This window comes from Pinus tabuliformis, chromosome 8, assembly GCF_031772625.1.
Source record: "Pinus tabuliformis cultivar Carrire ecotype Pingquan chromosome 8, CPIR1, whole genome shotgun sequence".
Lineage (NCBI taxonomy): Eukaryota > Viridiplantae > Streptophyta > Pinopsida > Pinales > Pinaceae > Pinus > Pinus tabuliformis.
This window is the reverse complement of record NC_142294.1, coordinates 240,890,851-240,918,087: the sequence shown is the minus strand read 5'-3', so window position 1 is coordinate 240,918,087 and position 27,237 is coordinate 240,890,851. Positions and strand designations below refer to the sequence as shown.

The following is a 27,237-nucleotide window of genomic DNA, read 5'->3' as shown; positions in this document are numbered from 1 at the left end:
TCGGCATCTGGTACCATTTCCCGGCCGTTTTTAACCTCTTCACTGCCCACTGCCTCGGCCGGTCTCTCCGGGTCTCTCGGTCTTTCGTTGGGTAGCTTCACCACTGTTCCCCCGCTCTCTGGTCCCCCCCCTGTTACTGGCATCGGAGACCCTTCCTCCTCGGACCGGAACCCTACACCACTGTTTGTTACTGCCCCTCCCTTGGGTCGGCCACACAACCTACCTCCCCCCCAGGGCCCTAAAAAGAAGTACAGGTGTTTCAAATCAAAGGCGAACGACATCTTTCTCAGGCTAGAGGAGGACATTCAGTGGGGTGAGAGTATGGAATTTGCGGACCGAGTACTAGTTGGACGCATCAGAGGTCGGAACTACACGGCAGCACGTTTGAAGACCTGAGCAGCGGAAGTCTGGGGTCAACATTTGGTGGACATCCCTTTCGTGCAAACTTTCGTGAGGGGATGGTTCGCATTGAGGTTCACTCATGCTGATCATACCAACTGGGTCTTGTCCTCTTACTGGCACTTTGAACATGCCCCGGTGCTCCTCAAACGATGGACTCCCTTATTCGACCCCGAGACGGAGCAGATTGGCATCGGGCCCGTATGGATTCGACTCCCAGGCCTACCACTACAATATTGGTCATAAGATATCTTCAGGAGGATTGGCAACGCAATTGGCTCCTACATGGACTACGATAAATCCTACCAGCACACTAGCATGATGGCATATGCCCGAATTCTTATTAATCTGGATACTAGGGGAGGACTACAAGAGTTCATAACCATTCAATGGAGAGACACGGCTTGCAAGCAAATTATCGACTATGAGGGAATTCTGTATCGCTGCCGAAGATGTCACAAAGTCGGACACCTATACAGGGATTGTCCACTCCTCCGGAAAAGAAGGGAATATGTACAGGATGGAGAGTCTGAGCTTCCCTTGGACCATACTCCCAGGCTGAATTCGGAGAAGAATCAAGAGGAGTGAGCACATGGTGATGGAGATCCACGAGGCACTCCTGATAATACTGATGCTGCTAAAGAATCCACTGCTCCCTATCCTACATCTCCTGCTCCAGTACACTCAACGACTGAACAGGAGAGCATCGCGACGACGGGTATGTTAAATTCATCCCCCTCTCCTTTGCCTTCTGTTTCTTGCATATCAGTTGGCTTTACATCTCATCACATTACTTGCACACCTCCTATATCAGCACATTCGACCTCTGTGGTTTTTCATTATCCTCGAGACACTCCCCCTCCTCCCTCCTCTTTTGCTCCCTCCCGCTCCCACCTCCCGTGACATCCCCTTGCCAACCATCTCTGATGTCATCCTCCCTCGCATCCCTCTCCATTCCTTCCCCCCCGGTATCCCCCCGATATTCCCTTCGATCCCGATCGAAGGATAAAGGACTCGATGCTTTTGGTCTTGACTCTGAAGTCGCCCCTGCAGCGCTCAAGAACTCCCGAGGTCGACCCTCTTGCATCACCAAATCTAGACACACTGCTGACGAAGAAGTCGCCCTTGGGCGACAACAAACTATTCCCTGGGCCCTTAGAGCGAAGAACGCCCCCCCCCTACACCCCTCATGAAGATTATATCCTTTAACTGCCAGGGGTTTGCTAGTTTGGCCAAAAAACTAGCACTCAGGAGATTGCTTACCACATCACAGCCGGATATTATTTTTCTTCAAGAATCCCTCTGTTTGGCCAAACCTCTTATCCATACTCTCAACTCCTGGCTGCCCAATTGGACCTTCCATGCACTGGATGCGTCCGGGAGATCCGGAGGCTTAGCCATTGGGATTAGTAACAAAGCAATGGAGATCAGGAATATTTGGGGAGGCAGAGGATTCATTGGCTTAGACATTTTGGCTTATTCCATTGAGATGGACATTCGCATCATCAATGTCTATGGCCCTTGTGCTGACAGAGCAAATTATTGGAGAACCTTACTGGAATCGGAATTACTTCAGGCAGATAACATTATACTTGGAGGCGATTTAAATTTCTCACTGGGATTCTGTGAATCATGGGGACACTTGGCGCAGGTAGACTCTTTATCAGACACTATTTCCAATCTACTGGAGGAACACCAGTGGGTGGACATTCCTTCTGCCAGAATACAGTATACCTGGACAAACAACCGCAGTGGAGATCAAAGCTTGGCCAGAAGACTTGACAGATTTCTTATCAAGGAGTCACTTCACAACAGACTCCCCCGCATTCGTCAATGGGTTGGAACTGGAGGCATATCGGACCATCGACCAATTTTCTTAGAAATGGTCGACATTAATCATAAGATCAAGAGCCCCTTTAAATTTAATGCCTCTTGGTTAAAGGACCCCTCATACGTACAGTTGGTAACTAACTATTGGCAAACCAACCATATTGGGGAAAATGAGGATCATGCATAAGGATTCGTTAGAAAATTATCAGAACTTAAGAGGATATCTAAAATCCGGGCACATCAGAAGCGTATCCGTGATGACAATACTCTGAGGGAGGCTGAAAGAGTCATCGCTTCACTCGAGGACTCATTAGTTGGGACCTTCCCCACTGCAGAGAGCAAAGAACAGTACTCCTCTCTCATTGCGAAGCGCTCACATATTTTGAAGGAAAGAGAAGAAAGTTGGATATTAAGGAGCAGGGCAATATGGCTCACAGAGGGGGATGATAACACAAATTTTTATCATAAATTTGCCAATGGACGCAAATACATCAATACTATTTGGGAACTGCGGGATGAGCGAGGGCATCCAGTTTCATCTCAGAAGAACCTGGCCAGGTTAGAAACAGAGCACTTCATGGGTATATACAAAGCTCCTAGAGATATAAATATCATGGAGATCATGAGGGTGGCTGAACATTTCCCCAGGTTTGTGCTTCAAGAAGATTCGGAAGAACTACTGAAGGAAGTGACTATGGATGAATTGGAGGCAACTATAAAATGGTTTAAAAAAGATAAAAGCCCAGGCCCAGATGGGTGGACCATCGAGTTTTACATCGCTTTCTTTGAAATCCTAGGGAATGACCTTCTTAAGATTGTGGAGAATTGCAGAAGGAGGGGCAGAATATCCTCTGCCATCAAATCCACATTCATTGCACTTATCCCTAAATCGAACAATCCTGTCTCTTTCGATGATTTCCGTCCCATATCCCTCTGTAACTGCCTATACAAGATCATTGCCAAGATCATAGCCAACCGCCTGAAGCCCATTCTTTCTCGGCACATATCCCCAGAGAAATTTGCCTTCCTTCATCACAGACAGATTCACGAAGCTATTGCTACTGCACAAGAACTCATGCATACTTTGCAGGTCAAAAAACAGAAAGGAATGATACTGAAAGTGGACCTATCCAAGGCTTTTGATAGAACAAACTGGCTCTATATTAGACTGTTGTTGACTCATCTTGGTTTTCCCTATGAATATATCAAATGGATGATGAGCTGCATCACTGATGTGTCCTACAGTGTGCTACTCAATGGCGAAGCTACTTCTTTTTTCACCTCAGAGAGGGGCCTCAGACAGGGATGTCTACTCTCACCCCTGCTATTCTTGCTTATTATGGAAGGATTAAGTAGGATTATTACATCTGCTCGGGATAGAAATCAACTGACTGGCATTAAAATTGCGGATAATTTTTATCTCACTCATCTATTATTTGTTGACATGATATTCTAATATTCTTAAATGGCAGCATTGGGGAACCACTACTCTTCATAACTTAATCCTACTTTTCCAACAAGCTACAGGTATGAGGATCAATGATAGCAAGTCAACGATTACTACAGTCGGATGCACACAACATGAATTCACTTTTGCATCACAGCGCTTCCCTTTCACCTCATTGAATTTGACAGATGGGATAAAGTACCTGGGTTTTAGATTAAAACCACTCGGATACAGGATAGCAGACTAGACTTGGCTCATAGCGAAAGTGGAAAAAAGACTACAGGTATGGTATCACAAATATCTCTCTCGAGCAGGCAGATTGGTTCTCATTAAAGCAGTTATTGAAGCCACTCCAGTCTACTGGATGACCTTGGCCTGGATACCAAAAGGTATATTGAGCCGATTACAAAGCATATGTTGTCGATTTCTTTGGAAAGGACATCAACCGGGGAAGCTTTTTGCCTGGGTTAAATGGGACATCATTGCAAAACCCAAAAGTTGGGGAGGATGGGGCATAAAGAGGCTTGATCTATTCTCCAGAGCATTAGCAGCCAAGCTTGGGTGGCAGCTCCTCACCACAAACAGTCTCTGGACCCGTGTTGCCCAAGTAAAATACATCAAGCCATTGAATTTAATGGACTGGTTCCGTCTGCAACATGGAACTATTCATAACATATCTAATATCTGGAAAGCGGTCATAGGCTCACTATCACTTCTGCGAGAAGGAATTACATGGCGTATAAAGGAAGGAAATGTTGTTCGAATTGGATTGGTCCCGTGGGTCGGTTGTGGCAATGCCCATAGATTATCTGCAGACCTTATAAGATATCTACATAGCAGAGGAGTAACACACATAAAGCACATCGGCGATAACGACAACTCTACCTTTCTCCAACAGGCATGGATATTAGCGCAAGCATTGGAGATACATGTTCAGTGGCAGCTCGAATGGCAAGATTATACAGATGCCCTTACCCAGGCTCATATCAGGCTTACAGAAGGACCAGATGAGATCATTTGGGCCTTTGCTAAACATGGATTATACACCCCAAGACAAGGTTATAAAAGGCTCATGGAACCCTTCAAGCCTCGGGACATCCTCCCAACCTGGAAAACGCTCTGGAAGCTTAAGGCTGCTCCTCGCACACGCTTACTGATGTGGAATATCCTCTTCGATAAGATTCCTACCGGAACCAATCTAATGAAGAGATCATTTTATGGTCCCTTCCGATGCCATTTATGCCGCAGGGAAGAAGAAAGTACAGAGCATCTATTCTTAAATTGCAGCACAGCTATAGTATTTTGGCAATCCCTCATCTCTCACTATCCAAGTTTAAAGAACTGGCAAGGGAACACTCTCATGGAAGCTTGGATTGATTGGTGTCAAAATCACTTTGGAAAATTCATTAACATACCTTTGCTGGTATGCTGGGCTTTATGGATTACGCGTAACCAGGCCATCTTTAACTTAAAGATCCCCCATTGGCCTGCTATTTTGCACTACACGATTGCAGACTTTGACTTGCTCCCCAAAGTGGATTCCTCTACCCCCCCCCCCCCCCCCCCGCTCCATCAGACCTGAGATCATAGATAAAACCAAGCCCTGGGCTTATTTCGATGGCTCCGCTCAGGAAGCAGGCTGTGGGGGTGGAGCCATCCTTTATCTCAATGAATTGCACTGCTACAAGATCCAAATCAACCTAGGCAGAGGCACCAATAACTTTGCTGAACTATGCACGGCAAAACATATCATTCACTTTGCATTCAGACACCTGCAACTATTTGGAGATTCTAAAATTGTTTGCAACTGGCTGAATGATGCATCTCATTGCTATGCATTTTCATTGAGGCATATATTAGATGAAGCAAAAAGACTGATTACTTCTTTTGAATCATTTGTCTGTCAACACATCTACAGGGAACAAAACACAGTCGCAGATCAACTATCCAAAGAAGCAGCGCACAGACAAGGAAATGACTGGTTGATACAGGAGGAGATAGATGGAACTTTCTATCAGCATTATCATAGACCTTTTGATGATCCCATAGGAAATGGGCTATAAGGCCCACATACAGCAAGCACTGTTTTTTGTATTATCATGTATATATGACCACTGTATGGACATGATTAACAACTCTTTTTTTGGTAGTATATAGTTTATATGTCGCTCTCTGCGTAGAGCAGGACTTAATTTTTGATCAAATCATAGTCAAACCAGTACAGATTTTGTAGACTCCCTGCGTGGAGACTTCTAGACAATCTTTCAGATCTACAGACTGTGAACTCTACAGGCTCAGCAGCCTCCATATGAATATGCATTGGCATCTACAAAATGTAATTTCTTTATACTAATAGAAATTACGACTTTTTCCCATGGGAAAAAAAAAAAAAAAAAAAAAAAAAAAAAAAGTATTTATATAATATAGAAAATAATTGAAAAAAAAAAGTTCTTACTATGTTGAAAGACGCTTTACAATCTAGTATGAGTGAGAAATGTAATTAAAATTAATAAAATAATAATACTTAAATTAACAAATTAAAAATTATTAATAAGTAAAAATATTTCAATGTGAACTATAAATAAACTACTTCAATATCCACTTTTATTTTACATCATTTTTATATATTGAGGGGAATAATGTAATTGTGAAGAAAAAATATTTGATTTCATTTATAATTGCTGTCCTACTTTTTAATATGACATAGATTTGTAATTCCTCCACTATTCAATATGGAGTTTGACACATGCAATCTAAAATAATATAGATATTACTCCCCAATATGAAAGAGATGTGCAATTCATTCCATGTTCAACATAGAGTTGACATGTGACGTTTTAAAAATATATATATTACTAACACATGCAATCTAAAATAATATAGATATTACTCCCAATATGAAAGAGATGTGCAATCCATTCCATGTTCAACATAGAGTTGACATGTGACGTTTTAAAAATATATATATTAGTAACAAAATAGTATGATCCGTAAATAAGATATTTCATTGAGTGTCTTAAATAACATAATTTTGTATCAACTTTATATAGATAGAGCTAAAGTAATTGAAAGAGAGAAAAAGATGTATAATTTCTTTACATTATAACATATTTCAATGTCTCTTTTAAATAAAATATTTCAATATCCATATTATCAATGGATTTTAACATCAAATTCATATATATTTATATTAAAAAAAAATCGATATCTCCTTTAAATAAATATTTTAAATGTCTATGTTATTAATATATTTCGAAATAAAACAACTTCTAAATGTGATTTCCTGGCAAAAAGTTGACTGTAGAAACCCTATGTCACGATGGTGTCCCTAGAGAGGGGTCCTCCCCCTCCTCCTTCACATGTAGATGAGGCAGTCACATTCAAATCTCTTGTGGTTTCCTTGTCAAAACAAGCCTATTCATTTGATATGAATTCTAAGTTTGTTAAAAGAGTTGAAGGCATCCCCTCTGTGGCCCTCCCCAAGGGGGTTCGAAGGATGATTCTTGCATATTCAGAGAGGACTTTGATTGGAAAATTTACTAGGATGTGGCCATCCCCGCAATCATGATCTGAAATGATCATATGTTAAACTAAAGTAGAATTGATTATGCCAACAGTGAACTGAATGTTAACTTAAAGTGCTTAAACCGTGAGAACTACTTGAGAAGAAAGACTTTACGACGGATGATAAATATAAGAAATATGTAAAAACAGAAGTGAAAAGCAACAAAACACAGTGATACCAGACAGCAATATTGATTACGGAGTTCGTCCCTGATGGACTACGTCTCTGGGTCTGCTTTCAAGAGGGGCAACCACTTTATTAGGATTGAATCCAATGAGATTGATTACACAGAAAATTTACCAGACTGATCGTGCACATAGGCACTTCTGGTCACTGTCACAAGAAATCTCTTTGAATTATCTTTCCAATGCCTGTCTTGGTTCCCAATTCTGACTCCTAATGCTCATGTTACATTGAAAACAAAACAGCCTATATCCTCCAGATTCTGCATACAAAACTCAAAAAATCACTCTCCCCATCTTCAATGAGAAAAACTGCCTTTATAACCCTGAAAATGCATTCGAACTCCTTCATGCCAAGTTTAGGATTGAATGAGCTAGCAAAATGGGTTCATATGCCTCAATCTTGTCATTTTTTGACACCTAGGGATTTGTTACAAGGTCCTCGAATTAGTTTAATGACAAAAATAACCAAAAAAACCCATTTTAGAACTTTGGATAAACATAAACTGTAGGTGGTTTAACTAACGGCACGCTCTTGGCTAACGGCCCATGTGAACAGCAAGTTTGATTGGCAGTCGACTGACTGACTGCCACCTACGCGATTACCCTCCCGCGGTTCCGGTCTATGATTACTGCTCATTCATATGCTTGTGGTTTTCATGTCATGGTTATGTAACCTCCGCCCAGTTTTAGCTGACTTCCACAGTTTACAGCTGACTGTTCACATGCTACGTGGTTCCGATGAGGCTATTTGCTACGGGAATCATTTTATGTAACCTCTGTCACTTCGTTGTTTGGTCACATAGCACATGGTTCCGTTGCAGTCTCCAAGCCCGGAGGTTAGGACTATGGGTTGGAATTATAATGTTTTCTGCAATGTATTTGTTTATGTAATGTGTTTATAATGTCTGAGGGTTAGGATTAGGATTTTAAACTAGGTGTTACATCGCTTTTTTCACCATAGGTTTGTAGATTAGGTGTTTAGGCTTTATTACAATGTTTGATACAAATCTTTTAGGACTTGATACATCAAATTAAAATAAACCCTTTTACAATAAAATTGTCACAATGTGACACCACTCAATGACCACATTACTGAACCACACATTACTGACGATGATTGAATGATGCCCATGAACTGCACACTGACAATGAACTGAACCTGTGTAACTGCTCTGATGAGATCCTCCTAGATCAATCCTCTCCACTTGAAAGCTTTTGGACCATAAAATTTTCATTTTAAGCAGATATCAAGTGAGGGTACAGTTCCCTAACTTTTCATATTTCCATCCACCTTGCCTTGCTCGGATTCATGCCCTTGAGTCCTACTCGAAGATTGAATCTTCATGTCCAAGATGATATCTTCCGGCAACTCATTCATATACTCAGGTTCCAAATCATCAATAGTCGGAATATGTGTATCTTCCATGGGATCCATGACCATCAGAGGTTCATACAATTTCAGATTTTCCACATTTACAACTGAGTAAATTCGCATGTAAGGAGGTAAATTTAATCGAAATGCATTATTTCCAATATTTTCCATAATCTTGAAAGGGCCATACCTGATAGGTTTCAATTTCTTACCTTCTCCTTTCAACCTGTCTTTACTGATATACAACCATACCTGATCGTCGACCTGAAAATGATGATCAAATCAATGCTTGTCATGGCGCATTTTATACTTGGCTTGACTCTTCTCTAATTGATCCTGCACTGTTGCATGTATCTATTGTATATGTTGAATGAACTTAACTGCTTTGTTCGCATCATCATGTTCACCCACTTTATCCTCTTCACCAAACATGAAATCCATCGGTGACTTCGGTAGATACCCAAAACATGTTTCGAATGGCGATCGATTAGTTGATGAATGTAAGGCTCGATTGTAAGCATGTTGCACATAAGGTAAATATTCATCCCACAACTTAGGATGTTTACTGCAATAACCTTAGAGAATATGTATGACTGTCATATTCACCACTTCGGTTTGTCCGTCGGCCTGTGGATGAAAAGTTGTGCTCTTCTTCAGCTTTGTGTCCATGAGTTCCCATAAAGTGGACCAAAATTCTCCTACAAAACGAGTGTCTCGATCAGAAATAATGGAAGTAGGTAACCCAAAATGAACCCATACCTGATCAAAGAACATCTTTGCAGTCTGTTCAGCTGTCACTTGCTTTTTGCATGGAACAAGAATACACATCTTGTTGAATCTATCAACCACAACATACAGGTAATCATGCCCTCTCCTAGACATAGGAAGTCCTCCAACAAAATCCATGGAAATATTGTCCCATGGTCGCAAAGGAACTGGAAGTGGCATGTACAAACCAATATTTTGATTGCTTGGTTTGTTGGTAGAACACATCACACATCCTTTAATGTATTTAGCAACAGTTTCATACATACGAGGCCAGTAACAATACCTTTGAACTTGTGCCATTATTTTGCTTACTCCAAAATGTCCTGAAATGCGAGAAGAATGTGCTTCCCGGACAACATGCACTCTTTCTGTCTGTGGTATGCATAACTTACCCAAATGATATAACAACCTGTCATGAACATGATAATTGATCTCTTCCACCTGAGCACCATGAGTTAGTGATTCATAACTATCTTTGAAATCAGCATTCGTACTATATTTTTCTGTATAACTTTCATGCTCTAAAGTACTATGCAGCACTACTGAAGCATTCAAAGATGGTCTAGACAACATATCAACTACTTTGTTTGTGACACCTTTCTTGTACTTAATTACTAAGTGAAATTGCTGAAGAAATCCCATCCATCTATAATGACGAGATTGTTGCAACTTAGTTTGAGATTGAAGGTACTAAAGCAGTTGATGATCTGTGTGAATCACTATTTCCTTACCCATTAAATAATGTTTCCACTTCTTAACACTTTCAACCAAAGCAAATAGTTCTTTATCATATGTCGGATAATTCATTACTGCCTTAGAAAAATTTTCTGAATGAAAACAAATTGGTTTCCCTTTTTGAAGTAAGACTACACCCATTGCATAACCACTAGCATCTATTTCAATTTCAAATGGTTGTTGAATATCTGGTAAAGCTAAGATTGGTGTTGTGACTATTTTCTTCTTAAGTGTATCAAAAGATTTTTGTTGTTTACCTCCCCACTGAAAGGGAACTTTAGAACCTGTTAAAGCATGTAATGGTGAAGCAATCAAAGAAAACTGAGCAATAAATTTTCTCCAATACTGAATTGCACCTAAAAAACTTCTAACTTCAGTCACATTTTGTGGTCTTGGCCACTTAACAATCACATCGATTTTAGCTAGATCTATTTTTAAACTTCCACCTCCAACTATGTAACCAAGATAATTCAGTGAAGTTTTCCCAAACTCACATTTGGAAAGTTTAAGGTACAAATTTTCTCTGTGCAATACTTCGAAAACCTGCTTAACATGCTTAACATGCTCTTCTATACTGGAACTAAAAATCAGAATGTCATCTAAGTATATTATGAAAAATTTATCAATGTATGGGTGGAAAACATCATTCATAACACGCATGAAAGTTGTTGTTGCATTACACAAACCAAAAGGCATTACCACCCATTCAAAAAGTCCCTCTCTAGTTTTGAATGCAGTCTTCCAGATGTCATATTCTGCTATGCAGATTTGATGATACCCACTTCTTAAATATAACTTAGTGAAATAGACATCATTTTTCAGTTGATCAAGTAAATCATCTATCTTGGGAAGAGGATACCTATTTTTTATTGTTATCTTGTTTAAGTTCCTGAAGTCGACACACATTCTCCATGTCTCGTGTTTCTTAGGAACCAAAATTATGGGTGAGCCACATGGAGATGAACGAGGTCGAATAAAACCTTTTTCAATCAATTCTTAGATTTGTTTCTTTATTTCTTCGTTCTCTATAACTGATAGTCGATACATTCCAATATTAGGAAGAGGGGCATTAGACATTAATTGTATTTCATGTTGTATTTCTCTTTTAGGAGGAATATTTTTTGGTTCCTTAAATATATTTTGAAAAAAATCTACCACTTTAACCAATCTATCTTTGAACTGAGATTCACAAACTGGAAAAACATCTTGTCGATCCTTATGTTGTTCTTTTACAACCATAAGTACATATTTCTTACTTGAACTTATTAATCTCTTCATCTGATTAACTGAAACTAAATCCAAGTGTGTTTTAAGTTTATGTGCCCTGACAATAAATTCAATCCCATCTTTCTTAAGATGATATTTATGCTCTTTCCTATAAAACACGACATCACGATCATAGAGATAAGGACTTCCTAACACCACTCCACATATATATGTTGGAATCACATCTAAATCCACTTCATCAATGTAGTTATTTGTTATGGCAAATTTTAACTGACACTGCTTTGTGACATTAATCTGAGTCTTTAACCAACCTAGAGGGTATGGTCTTGGATGATTATGTGTCTCAAAACCCAATTTCTTAACTAAATCTTCAGATATTAAATTTTCTTGTGATCCACTATCAAATAATTTATCTATCTTTGTGTGCTTAGAAGTTATCCTTATGTGAAATAGTTCAACCATTTTATCCTCATTAATATGATTTCAGTTTGAAGAAGGTATAGAAGTGCTAGAACTTGAACCAGTATCAGAAGTTTTACCTGTTGAAACAATTGTAGTTATTTTACCTTCATCACCTAAGTCGAAGCCCAAATCTTGTTGGATTGTTGTATTGGCCTTCTTTTCACCTTTCTTCTTCTGAAACTTCTTTGGTCTGAGTTCTGGGTGAAGTTTCCAACATTTGGACTCATCATGTTTGATCCTCTGGAAATGAGTACAAGTAGGTCTTTCACCTTCCTTCTGAGTTGTCATTGATCTCTTTCCCTTCAGATTGCCCTTCTTCTTGCTGTCTTTTGAATCCTTGATTTCCAATTGCCTAGATGGTTTCTATGAAAACTTGAATGGTTTGCCACCTAATTCAACACGTATAGCTTGAACACACACTTCATCAAAATCATCGGGATTAAACATCAATAATGTATGCTGCAAATAGCAAATATGAATGTAAATTGTCGATGTATTTTAATAAAGTTTCATGTGTATCCAATGAAATACCAAGTGCCAATGATTTCTTTTTTATCTCCTGAGTAAACTCCTGAACACTATGCCCTTTACCTTGCCTCAAATGTTGCCAATCAATAACATCTTGCTGCATGTATCTTAAAGGATGGAATTATTTCCTAAGAGCTTTTAAAAACTTAGCCATGAAGAGATGACTTTACCTTTCCACTGTACATCTATTTGAGTTTTACTTTCCCACTATATTAAAGTTGTTCCCCCCATTCTAAGTGTAGCTAACTGATTTTTTGTTTTATTGTCAGAAATGTTCTGAATACGACAATACACTTCTAGCTGCTTAATCCAGTTATCTAGCTTTTCAGGATTCATTTCACCATCATAAATAGGTAACTCAAATTTTACATCAAGTTTTAAAACAGATGTTTTCTTAGGTTTCTTTTTTGTTTCAGATTCTGCACTGGAATAAGAAGAAGAAGATGATGATGATGGAGATGATGGAGGTGAAGGAGGTTTATCAGCCTTGCCTTTACCTTTGTCCTTCTTTGATGTCTTTGAAGAAGAAGCTGCATCTCTCGCCTTCTTATCTTCGTAGAGTTCTCCCAACATCTGCTGCATAGTCAAGAATGCTTGCTGAAACTGTTCATCGCTCATCTTAGTTTTAGGATTTTCACCTGCATCAGATCCTGTCATGGTCGACTTATGAGCGACTCTTCACTTTCCAATATTTGGATCAATCTCCTCGAGGATTCCTTCTCCATGTTGTAACTTTGACCTGGTTAACATTCACTGACAAATTCTACAAATGCAACCTGCTCTGATACCAAATTATATGATCTGAAATGATCATATGTTAAACTGAAGTAGAATTGATTATGCCAACAGTGAACTGAATGTTAACTTAAAGTACTTAAACTGTGAGAACTGCTTGAGAAGAAAGACTTTACGACAGATGATAAACATAAGAAAGATGTAAAAACAAAAGTGAAAAGCAGCAAAACACAGTGATACCAGACAGCAAGATTGATTACGGAGTTCATCCCTGATGGACTACGTCTCCAGGTCCACTTTCAAGATGGGAGACCACTTTATTAGGATTGAATCCGAGGAGGTTGATTACATAGAAAATTTACCAAACTGATCATGCACACAGGCACTTTTGGTCACTGTCACAAGAAAGTTCTCTAAATTAGCTTTCCAGTGCTTGTCTTGGTTCCCAATTTTGACTCTCTATGCTCCTGTTACACTGAAAACAAAACAGCCTATATCCTCTAGAATCTGCATACACAACTCAAAAAACCACTCTCCCCATCTTCAATGAGAAAAATTGCCTTTACAACCCTGCAAATGCATTCGAACTCCTTCATGGCAAGTTTAGGGGTGAATGAGCTAGCAAAAGGGGTTCATATGCTTCGATCTTGTCATTGTTTGACACCTAGGGATTTGTTACAAGGTCCTTGAATTAGTTTAATGACAAAAATAACCAAAAAACCCATTTTAGAACTTTCGATAAACATAAATTGCAGGTGGTTTAACTAACGGCGCACTCTTGGCTAACGGCCCATGTAAACAGTGGGTTTGATTGGCATTTTACCGACTGACTGCCACTTGTGTGGTTGCCCTCCGACGGTTCCGGTCTATGGTTACTGCTCATTTATATGCTTGCGGTTTTCATGCCGTGGTTATGTAACCTCCGCTTAGTTTTCAGCTGACTACCGCGGTTTACATCTAACTGTTCACATGCTACGTGGTTCTAACGCGGCTAACTGCTGCAGGAACCGTTTTATGTAACCTTCGTTGCTTAGCTGTTTGGTCACATAGCGCGCGGTTCCATTGCGGTCTCCAAATCCTAGGGGTTAGGACTGTGGGTTGGAATTATAATGTTTTTTGCAATGTATTTGTTTATGTAATGTGTTTATAATGTATGAGGGTTAGGATTAGGATTGTAGACTAGGTGTTACATCGTTTTTTTCACCATAGGTTTGTAGATTAGGTGTTTAGGCTTTATTACAATGTTTGATACAAGTCTTTTAGGACTTGATACATCAAATTAACATAAACCCTTTTACAATAAAATTTTCACAATGTGACACCACCCAATGACCACATTACTGACGACGACAAAACGATGCCCATGAACTGCACACTGACGATGAACTAAACTTGTGTAACTGCTCTAACGAGATCCTCTTGATCAAATCAATGGATGTCTTGGTCGAAAATACTTGGAGATCAATGATGAATTTTTTTTTACCTTGTATGCCTGTGGTAACAAATTCTTCACTTTTTTGTTTGATTTTAAAGAAGACAAAAATGTGATTTTCAGGAATGGTCCTTAATTTTTTGGATCTAGAGGCATGTATCTGAATAAGTGGATTTTATATTTAAACCCTGATGAGGACATCCTAATTGCAGTACTTGTATGGGTTAAATTTCCCCAACTTCCTTTGTCTTGTTAGAGTGATTATTGCCTAAGGGCAATAGGAAATAGGGTTGGAAAATACTTAGATAGGGTAGAACCTGAGGGATCCCAATTTACATGTGCCAATATATATGTGGAGGTAGATCTGGAAAAATGCTTGATGCCTGACGTCGATCTAACCCTAGGGGATTGGATCCATAGGAAAACCCTTGATTTTGAAAATATCCATTTTAAATGTTGATATTATCATGAATATGGCCACTTTGTTAGAAACTGCTCAAAGTCCTCTAGCAACAATGGCCTTGAATCAAATGAATATCAAGGGGAGCAATGGTAGATGCAAGGGCGAGGAGGAAATCAGGGTAAAATAGCAAATGAATACCCGAAATAATAATGGAATGTCTATGATTCTACAAACCCTTTCAAAGTTCTTCAAAATCAAGGGGAAGACAATCAAGATGACTCAAATTCTAATTTGAATAAAGGAACACCAGTTGAAGAAGTAGAAAATACGGAGCATGAGGAAAGGGAAGTGAATGAAGTAGAGAAAACTCTTATAAAGAACCCTAATCAACCGAGAACGGAGTTGATCCCCAAGTCTCCTACATTGGGATTCAAATGTGATAATGTTGAAGAAAGTCTTTATGTTATGAGGGTAAACAAAACACTAGTGCCTCCAGTTTCAGTTCAAAAAGAAAACCCTCAGGGCACACTAAGGCAAGATTCAACAAGTTCTCTAGCAGTAGTAAAAGGATCAAATACATGGTCCAGAATTTTAACCAGGAATGCCAAAAAGAATTTGAGTGGGGGAGACGATTCATCCAGCCATGAAACAAAAAGCAACAAGAAGGGTCAAGGAAGATACTCTAGAAAAGAAGAGAGTCAAAGGTTGAATTGAATAAAAAACTTGAAAGTCATTCCCAAATCATGCATGTTTTAAAAATCTACATCGACTCGTGAACAGGGGTCCAAAAAAGGAAATGGGAGTCAACCTCAATTTGATAATGTAATTATGCATGTAAAACCCCTCTGGTAAATATGAAATTGGAATGTAAATGCATTTTAATTTTGGGGGTGTTTTGGAAAATTTTAAAATGGAATGGGAATGAAAAAATTGTATTATAGGGTCATTTTCTGAGAGACTGGATTGAGCCTTCGTGTTTAATTCAACGAGGATTATTGGAAATTATGAAGAAATGTAACAATTCTAGGTTTTCTTTCAAAAATACATATATTTTCGCCTTGGCGGCGTAGCTCAATTAGTGATCGAAGTAATGTGAAAAATGAGAGATCCAAGGTTCAAATCCCCCTTATTGTGACCTTATTTATGGAGAAGAGGACACGTCGTAGACCCCCAAAGGTTTACTAGTAGTTACATGTCAGGCAAGCTATTGGGTTTATATATATATATATATATATATATATATATATATATATATATATATATATATATATATAGATATATATATAATTTTTATATTGACTAAAAAAAATATTTTACTATCTAACCTTGAGAAACTTTATATTTTAATATCCACTTTAAATAAAATAAACACACAAACAAGGGGAAAGTAAATACACACACATATATACATTTTAATTGCTTCCTACTTCTTAGTAATGTTCTATATGCTTAATTTATTGTGCTTAGTATGGAAGAGATGTTATAGTGTCATAAATTTATAAAAAAAAAAAAAAAAAAAAAAAATAACAAAAATAATAAATCTATTCTATTCAATTTATTACATTGTAATTTTGTTTCTAGTAATAAAATTACAAGTATTTTTTTTCCCAAAATATCACAATATGCATATCAAAATTAAATAAAGTTAAATAATATCGATTCATATCCTTAACTAAGTAATTAATATATATATATATATATATATATATATATATATATATATATATATATATATATATAAGGGTGGAGGATGGAAGCTAATTTGGGAGAATTAAAAGTTATCCCAATAGGCATCCAAGCTCAACCGAGCTTCACACAATCATGGTGATAGCATCCCATTGTAGCTTGAATATTCCCTTTCCATCCAATAAACGGACTAGCTCCAGCCTAAGCTCAACCTAATCACAAAAAATGAAAACAAAATGTGTGTGTGTGTGTATCAAGGTTTGAATCAAATTAAAAGTAAGAATATAAATAATATTGTTAAGAACCAGAATAGATCAATCTTCACTCCAGTTCTACTAAGCATTGAGACAAAATGAATCTCTCAAGATGAAAATTTTTCTTCAAGTTTTGCACTCAAAATAGGTTTGCATCTTGAGAGATTTAATCACTCTTGACTCTTGGTAGATACAGAGTTAAGATACATCTATGGTGGTGTCAAAACATTTCAAATAGCTTCATTATTCTACATTTTGGTCATTTTTTGGGTATATTTTTTTATCAATTTTGTCTTAAACATAACAACAGTTTGTTTGAAATACAAATTTAAGCTATGTAGTCTACACAATCTAATTGTCCAAGGAGATACAAGGTGTTGAATTCTTTTATGCATTCAAAAAATAAATTTAAACAATGAAAAATTATATATATATATATATAAAGTGACGAGAGGGATTAAATTTCTCGAGCTACAAATAATTTTTCAAGTTTTGCATACTAAAAGAGATTTTCACCTAAAAAGATTGGATCCCTCTTAGCTCTTGATATATCTGTGATCAAGATAAATCTATACGGATAAATATATTTAATCTCCAATTTTTAATAAGAAAAAATGCACATCGTTAACTTTAATAAACTCAAACAACATAAACATAAACCTACTTTAATAAACTCAAACAACATAAACATAAACCTAAAAAACAGACAACATGGAGTGTTAATTTCTAGATCCATAGACTAACGCTAATGCATCTCTAAGGTTTGTAATGCATTTGGTTTCATTGGGTTAATGTAAACTTTTCTTAAAATTGGTTACATATTATTTAACAAATGTACCCCTCTATTGCCAAGTCTAAAGACATGACTAAATCGATGTTGTATACATGGGAACTTCCAAGTAATAAGCATTTTAATACTCAACTAATCTTTATAAAATTCAAAGAAGATTTCGTAAAAATATTAACAGATAAGAATCATTTATAAACTCAAACAACATAAACATAAACGTAAAAAACAGACAACATGGAGTGTTAATGCATCTCTAAGGTTTGTAATGCATTTGGTTTCATTGGGTTAATGTAAACTTTTCTTAAAATTGGTTACATATTATTCAACAAATGTACCCCTCTATTGCCAAGTCTAAAGACATGACTAAATCGATGTTGTATACATGGGAACTTCCAAGTAAAAAGCATTTTAATACTCAACTAATCTTTATAAAATTCAAAGAAGATTTCGTAAAAGTATTAACAGATAAGAATCATTTATGATGCATAACATTACTCGTGAAAATTAAGATAATTATAATTTGTTAATGTTTTCGTACTCGGACTTAATGTGGTCATCACCCTACCCTTCTTTATTAATCCCCGCCTTCAACATAGCAAGGACTATAGTGATCGGTAGACGTTGAACCAACATTAATTTGCCCTAACAACCAGCTTATTCAAGATTTTAGTCAATTTTTTAACATAAATATTTCACAAAACAACGTTTTATCCAAGGTTTGAGTTTCCACCTCTTATTGCCGGCAAAAATATGTGATTTTCATAATCTTTATTAAAAGTTAGGATAACTAGTTTTACATTTCAATTGAATGATAGTTTAAAGCTCGCTTGGAGCTAGCATTACTTACAAAATATTTAATGTTTTGTACTCTCCATTGCAATGCATGTCCAAGGAAGGACATATCAAAATCCACCACTTGGATCAGCAGGCCACATGATGCTTCCTATTGCCACTTTTCACCTCACCTGTTCAATCGTCCTCCCTCCTCTTCATTTCACGGAAATGTGTTCTATCCTCTTTCCCCTCTTCATTCATCATTGTATTCAGCACTTGTTGGCAACAGATGCGACGGGTGATCCAGCTGAACAAAATGTATGTTGAGGTTCTTTGCATGATTTTGAATACTGTGGGAAAACATCTTGAAAGAAACCTCAGGGGCCGTAGTATCGTTGATTATGTAAACATCTTGAAAGAAAGCCCATTCGTAGTATCGTTGATTCTTATTTCTCCACAATGAAACAGGTAAGTAATAATCAATTAATCAACGTCTTGCATTTCAAACAAGATTCATGGTCAAGAAGGTTCTTGATTTTGGTGCTAATTAATGGATCCCTGGACATGAAAATACGAAATCCAAAACTATAAATGAGTTCCACTCAGAAACTAGACAAAATATCGGTTTAAACCAAAAAAACATGTAATATGCTGTAGGAAATAGTTTTGGTTTAAACCCCAGAACAAAAAACATGTGTGATATGTCTGCACGAAACAGTTTTTGTATTAGACTTGTCATAAATGGTGGGAAGGAGTTAGGAAAAAGATCAGGGGAACTCACATGTTCAAGTACACGCTGCAAGCTGCCGAGAATGAGAACATTTTTGCGAGCTTCTGAGCATGGAGACATTTTTTTAGCACTGACATTTCTGAGAATTGTATTCATGGTGGCTTCCCAAGACCACACTGCAAGCTGCCGAGAATGATAAAATTTTTGCGAGCTACCCAGAATGGAGACATTTTTTAGCACTGGCATTTCCACCTGAGGGCGCGAAACGAAAAGGGTCGTTGGTATTTTTACTCTATCTGAAAGTTCTATGGGACAACAATTGTCAGAGGCATGGAACTAGAGACAAAAGATGGTTTCATTTTTCTTCACTTTAATTCCACTCTATCTGAAAGTTCCCAGGGACAACAATTGTCAAAGGCATGGAACTAAAGGCAACCGATGGTTTCTTTTTTCTTCACTTTATGCAAGTGGGTTCACAATTGAAGACAACACGTGCTTTTTTCTATGCAAATTCTCACAACTGGAATTAATGAAAAATTTTAAGTCTAGCGGTTTCCAAAAGACTACGTTGTTTTGTGAGACTACATGGTTTTCCAAGACGTGGCTTTCCACCTCGGTCTCAATTCGATTGACAAAATTCAAAACTGGACCCTCCAAGCCAGTGTTAGATTTTAATAGTGTTGTGTGCTACTACAGTTTTATTTATCCTTTTGTAAAAATGTTGTGTTGTTAAACTCAAAGTTAAATTCATATTTAGCTTAAAATTTCAAGTCAAAACCATTTTTTCTTACTCGGTATATTGATTATATCGCTTCAAAATTTATCTCTACGATATCTCTTGAATGAAAATTTATAAAAAGAGCAGTTAAAAAAAAGGCAAAAGTGACCTATTCCACATGTTTCCATTCGGCACATACTAGCTCCTTCTGGAATAGGCTTTTAACAAAAACAATGTTATTGATTTCATGAAGGAGACCATTACATTCTTGACATCTAGTATATGTTCTTCGATTTAAATTCTTTAACTAGCTAAACCATATATCTCTTGAGGGCCCTCTAGCCCCATCTTAATTGACAGCATTGAATGGAGTGCATATGAGATATGGCAAAATTGTCACATTAATATTTAAAATAGAGGTTTACAGTTGTTCGATGATGAATATTTCGGTTTATGCAATTCAATGTATTTGACATTACTCTCCTTTCGGAACTGAAATGTCTAAAATTCTACACGTTCATTCTTATGAATATTTCATATTAATCCTCTTATGATTAACATTGAAAATTATTATAAATACAAAATGGGATACGGGAGTGGGGAGCTAAAGGACACATGATCTGTAAATGAGATCTTAAATCAATATAAAGGTATTACAGACTCATGTGCAGGAATGCTATATTACTTAGTGCAATGGATCGAAAGATTGCAAATAATATAGACAATGAGTAGTTAGAAAAACATAACAGTCACACATATCAACACAACAAATAATCAAGGAGTTCACCAGACTTCCTCGCTACATTTCCTGGTCCAGCTTTCAGTTTCAACCTCTATATTATGCCTTCAAGAGCAAATTATTACAAGTGTGAGCTCAAACCGAGTCTCAACACACCAGTGACAAAACAACAGGGATTTACTTGAAATCCTCAAGTTTACAAGAGTACATAGACCCTCCCTCTTGCTCTCTATCTTTTTCTTTCTCTCTGTCTCAACAACCGCCCCCTCTATCTCTGCCATTGAATGGCTTTTAAGCCTATCGGCGCTCGTCTGTTCGTCTCCCCTTTTGGGCTCTCTGGCTCCCGGCCGCTATCCCTTCATCTCCTTCTGGAGCATTTAAAAATCATTGCTAAACGCCCTAAGGTATGGTGGCCACCTGTTTGTAACGGAAAGGACCACTGGCGCAGGTGAAATCCCAAAAAGTCGTTTCTCTATTTACACAGAGAAATACACAGAAAACACTGTAAAATCCGACAAAACATTTTTTATCGGACTTTAAATAATACTGAATTCGCCCTATAATCCTATCGAGTCTGCCTTTGATCGCTATCGCAAGCCCACCGTTGATCTGCGTGATCTCCGATCCAACAGTTGATATCCATTTCAGGTGGCTTATGTGCACGGAGATTACCCGCCCGAAAAGGCGGTTTTCTCTCTCCTGCGCCAAGCCACATGTCGACCAGTGTATGGAATCGGGCGGAGCCCATCCAATACCAGTTACCGCTTGAGGCCCGTCCGAAATCCCGCTTGCCACGGAACTCAAATAACCCAAATCCGCATCTATAAACCTTTCGGGTCCGGCTTTATCACTTTGGGTCATTTCCTTTGTATTTCGGTTTTATAACGAAAATGCGAAAATACACAGAAAAGCCTGACAAATCCCTTTATATCGGAACTCAAAATTTATAGAGCCACGTTTATAAACCCCATGGGGTCCAGCTATCGCAAGTCACATGTTGTATTGGCCCCACTCCTTTGTATTGTTGTGATGCGATATTGCGATGCGATATATCGCAATCGCATATGGCATGGTCTTTGGGCCTCCAATCAGTCTTCCCTTTGTGTTATAGCGATGCAATATTGCGATTTGATCTAGGTCGTTGATCTGCGCGCTCAATCAACGGTCCTCGTTAAATTGCGTTGATCGCTATCGCGATTTCCATAGGGCTGCCTCTGATGTACTCCGTTGGTCTCTCCCGATTGCGATATTCCGATTTGATCTGGACCATTGATCGGTCCAATCCGACGGCTCCTATGCAGCGTCACTTCCACCTTTGCTTAGCTCTATTTTCCGCCATTCTTTCACTATTTTCCCTTGCGATAGTGTTTCCGATAGTTAATATATATGAAGACTTAGAGGTTTTAGGATCCATTTTGGATCAACACATGTAGTGGATAAAGCAGTCTACCGTTAAAATATACAGAAATATCAAGAGGAATATGTTCATGTGGATATGAAGGTTCTTCGTCAATCTTACAATTGGACTAAAATATTATTAAGATTATCTATTTTTCCTTTTATTGTTTCCATATGGGCCAAAAAAAAGTTAGTCATTCTCAAAAATGGTTTCTAAAAAATATGTGCATTAGTGTTACATTTTCACACAAATTTATTAGGCTAAATGGTATACATTTTCACACACATTTAATATGCTAACTGGTATGATTTTGTATGCCTCCAACCATATTTTCAATAAGGGATGCAGTGTTCTTCAGTGGTAAATTACATCTCACAACTTTGCTATAAAACATATATATTGAATCCATAGTTTCTTTCATTCCCTTATTTCGGCAGGGACTAGGGCAACGCTAGTCACCCTTGTTTTGATCATGGTTCAATGTTTTCATACTCAAATCAATTAATCAACACTCTAGTGTTATTCCTCCTTTATTTGAATCATTGTTAATTATTTCATACTCCAATGATTTCATACTCAATAGTAATGTATTCATCACTCAAGTGTCCCTCGTCTTTACAAACATCATCTATGATATCCTCATGGATGCCTACATTGTCACTTAGTTTACCATATGATTTTGGAGGTTGGATTTCATGGAACACATATTTTGATGACTTCATTGAACATATTTCATCGAGCAAGTATTTTAAGGTGACTTTTCCTAACGAGGATGACAATGATGACAATGTTGTTCATAGTAATTTGGATTAAAAAAAAAAAGTCTTTAATACTAATACGGTTACATTTAATAATGTGGTTGATTTCTTAATCAATATTATTTTCATATGTTGGTTGGCATGGATAAAAGGTGGAAAATGACATAGATCAGTGTATATCAACCACATTAGCAAATGTGGTTGTGCTAGTTAACACTCATCATGTATGGGGACGTTTCATTGATTCATTAACCACATTAGAAAATGTGGTTGTGCAAGTTAACACTCATCATGTATGGGGACGATTCATTGATTCATTGACTCTAGCTGACCATAGTTGAAGAAAGTTGATGAGTTTGATCATATTATTAATGTTAAAAATATTTATGTTAATATTATTTTTTTCCCATGGGGAAAAACCGTAATTTTATTTCATTTTGAAAATGATACAAATTTGCATTCTTTAGATACACACCCTTATATGTATTCTCCTCTATTTTTTTTTATACTTCAGGGACAAAGATAATATTAACTTTCACCCATATTTCTTTACTTTTTTCTGTATATGCGTTTCAAAATAATGGAGAAAAGGGTTCTCCACCTTATCTCTATTTATAATTAATGTTAATGTTAATGTTAATGTTAATATTAATATTAATATTAATGTTAATGTTAATGTTAATGTTAAAGTTAATATTAATATTAGTGTTAATATTAATATTAGTGTTAATATTAACAATAATGTCAAGATTAATATTAATATGTCAATATGTTAATATTAATACTAACATTAACTTTAATATGTTAATGTTAAATTAAAATGTTGATGTTAATTTTAATATTTATATACGCATTATAATGTTAATATTGAACAATAAGTAATATATTTTGTTTAACCATTATCAACTGTAGTTAACAATGGTTGATGTTAAATTAATGTTAATGTTACATTGGTTGATAATGGTTTGCTATGGATGACCATGGTTGACCATTGTTACATCGTTACAATAAAGTTACATTAATGTTGACCATGGTTGATATTACATTAATCATAGTGCTAATATTGATATTGCATGAATGGTTGATGGGGTTAACCATGGTTGATTTCAGTTAACTATTATTGTCAATAATTATGGTGTTTTACCTTAGTTGAACATGATTAGCAATGATTAGAATGGTTAATCAAGGATTAAGAGGAAGATTACGGTTGACTTGGTTTACCACGGTTGAACATGGTTGACCAAGGCATGTGGTGCTGATTTGTTTATCATGCTTAGCCATGGTTGAAGAGGGTTGATGATTTCGATCATGGATGACAAATCAAACTGGAGTTCAAAGGAGGTGAGTAAGAGTTGACAATGGCCAAACATTAATGTAACAATATATTAATTTTACATTGATTTAAAAATGTTATATTAATTTTACATTGATATTGACTATGGCTTACCATTATTAAACATGGTTGACAACGATTCATATTATAATAATGTTAATGTTAATTCTACATTGGTTGATAATTGTTGACCATGGTCGATATTACATTATTCTTAGTGCTAATGTTGAAATTACATGAATGGTTGAAGTGGGTTGCTAGGGTTGACCATGGTTTACCTCACTTGACCATAATTTCCAATAATTACCCTTGTTGACCTTAGTTTAGTATGATTAACACTTATTACCAAGGTTAATCAAGGATTAAGGGAAAGATTATGGTTGACCTTGGCTTAGCATGGTTGACCATGGTTGATGATTCGGACTTATTCAAGAACACGACAAAATATAGATATAAACATAAACATAGAGATGCAGCATGAATAAAATTTAATTTCATTAATATCAAAGAACTGAAATATGCTTACATAAAAAATGGAAATAAACTAGCTCGAGCAATGGTATCTTATCTTTGAGAAGAGATGTGGCGGCTACATGTCTCTAAATTGTGTTACAATGAGGCTCGAAGGCCTATTTATTATTGAGAAATAATGGAAAACACTAAACATCAAAAAATCTAACCCTAGGAGATGAAGCGACAAAACTATGGGCCTCGATTGGGTAAATTGGTACATCAACTTCCCTGGGTGGTTGGCATACGATCTTTGTTTGATGCACACAATACCTCACTAGAAAGATATATTTGAAGACTACAAATTTTGGTTGAAAACATCAATCAAAGACTCATGTTTGCTTGGTTTCCAAAAAAATGTTGATTAGGGCTCAAAACAGATCCGGAAGTTTAGGACCTAAAAAACTGCCAAAAATAGTAAACTGTGCTACAATTAAGGAAACTAAAAAAGTGAAAGAAATAGTGATGGGGGACCAAATAGGATAGGTGAGTGGCCACCAATATCTATTTGGATCATTCCTCCCCCTTAGGAAGCAATGGTCCCCATTACGTTGAGTGCCTCCATGAGATGGGCAAACTTCTGCTAAACTCAGTCCTTCGTGAACCACTTGCCTTGGTGTAGGAATTGGCCAATGTTGACAATGCAATACAGTTGTATCTTATGATGGAGAGTGTTCTTGATCTATGTGTCCATGACTTGATCAGTTATGTCTTGTTCCATCCAGTTTGGGTTTAACTCTGTTTGTGTGAGTTGCTCAGCAATGTTTGAAGTGTCTACTAATGGTGGAAAGTATGGTTGAAGGCAGTCCACATTGAACATTGGGTGCAAGCCAAGTAATGGGCGAATGCTGAGCTCAAAATCATTGTCTCCCACAACCTTGGTAATGGTGTAAGGACCATATCGGAGTGGTTTGAGCTTCTGATGGGCTCTGGTAAGGCATTCTTTCTACAAATGCAACCAAACTTTGTTGCCCACTTGAAACTTGTGTGGCACCCAATGTTGATCATGTCGCTGCTTGTACTTTCCATTTGACTTCTCCAATATGTCATGAACCTACTGGCGGATGTATTAGATGCATTCAATAAATCTAGTTTCTTTATCAGCCTCGGATAATATATGTGTGGATTTTGTTTATGTAGTCACATGAGGCATGGCAACATTAATCATACACAATGGTTGAAATCCTAGACCCACTTGAAAGGGACTGCGACCAGTCGAGCTATGGAGAGCTCTGTTATAATTATGTTTCACATAGGGAAGACTCTCATCCCAAGTTCATGGATGCTTGGAGTTGTACATGTGGAGTATGTTCACTATCATCCTATTGACGACCTCTGTCTGGCCATCACTCTAGGGATGGAATGTAGTCGACTTGGTGAGCTTAGTGTCCAATAGTGTCTAGAGGCTTGACTTGGATGTGCTCAGGAAATTGTTAGCCTGATATGCTATAATGGTCCGCGGAATCCCAAAATGTATCAACACTCATTCAATTAAGAGTTTGGCAGTGTCCTCTATTGTGATACTCTTCTTGCCGGTCACCAATATAGTCATCTTAGAAAATTAATCCACGACCACAAATACACAATCATTACCATGCTTGGTAGAAGGGAGGCCAAACATATAGTCCTTGGAGATGGATTCCCAAGGCTATTTGGGAGTAGGCAGAGGAGTGTACAAGCCTTTCTTCTTGATGGTTGGCTTGGGGATGGCACATGCAGTTCAAGATTTGATATATTTCCCAACATCCAGTCGGAGTTTTAGCCAATAAAAGTAATTTTGTAGTACAACCAAATTTTTCTCCACCCAAAGTGTCGTACGACCCGACTATAGTGTGACTCCCAAATCAGCTTGGCGTGCTCGCTTGAAGGAACAAAAAGATGGCCCAGATAGCATAATAATGCATCCTTGAGGTGGAAATCAGGAACTTGCATGCCATCTATTGGCATCTAGTATATGGAGGTGAACTCAAGATCATTTTTGTATAGTTACATCCATCTAGAGGTCTCATGGCCACAAGAGTTGAGAACAATAGTCAGTGCTGCAACTGGGGGTCGGCTGAGGCAGTCTGTAACATGATTGGTGCTACCCTTTTTGTATTTAATGTTCAAGTGGAATTGTTGCAGATATGTAGACCACTTCTGATGGAGATCGTTCTACAAATTTCATTATGTCTGTATAAACTAAAGATGTCATTGATTGGTGTGGATGAATGTCTCCTTCCCTAAAATGTAATGCTTCCATTGCCGACAAGCCTGCATGATGGAATACATCTCTTTATCATAGGTGGGGTACTTCCAAATTGTATTGGAAAGTGTCTCACTATGATAGACCATTGGATGCCTGTGTTGGGTGAGAACTGCACCAATAACATAGTCAGAGGCATCTCTCTCAATTTCAAATGGTTGTTGCAAGTCTGTCAATGTGAGTACCGATGCAGAGTAGAGGCGATGCTTCAAC

At 37.4% G+C, this 27,237-nt stretch overlaps 1 protein-coding gene across 1 annotated transcript in view; it reads left to right on the top strand.

The window, feature by feature from the left end:
- The first annotated feature begins 1,819 nt into the window (after positions 1-1,819).
- Positions 1,820-27,237, top strand: part of LOC149235036 (uncharacterized) — a 30,467-nt gene continuing 5,049 nt past the window's right edge. The window contains exons 1-4 of the mRNA XM_089368439.1: positions 1,820-2,249; positions 2,439-3,319; positions 3,702-3,756; positions 3,991-5,099. Of these exons, the coding sequence (XP_089224565.1) occupies positions 1,820-2,249; positions 2,439-3,319; positions 3,702-3,756; positions 3,991-5,099 (2,475 nt within the window). The remainder of the gene's footprint in view (positions 2,250-2,438; positions 3,320-3,701; positions 3,757-3,990; positions 5,100-27,237) is intronic.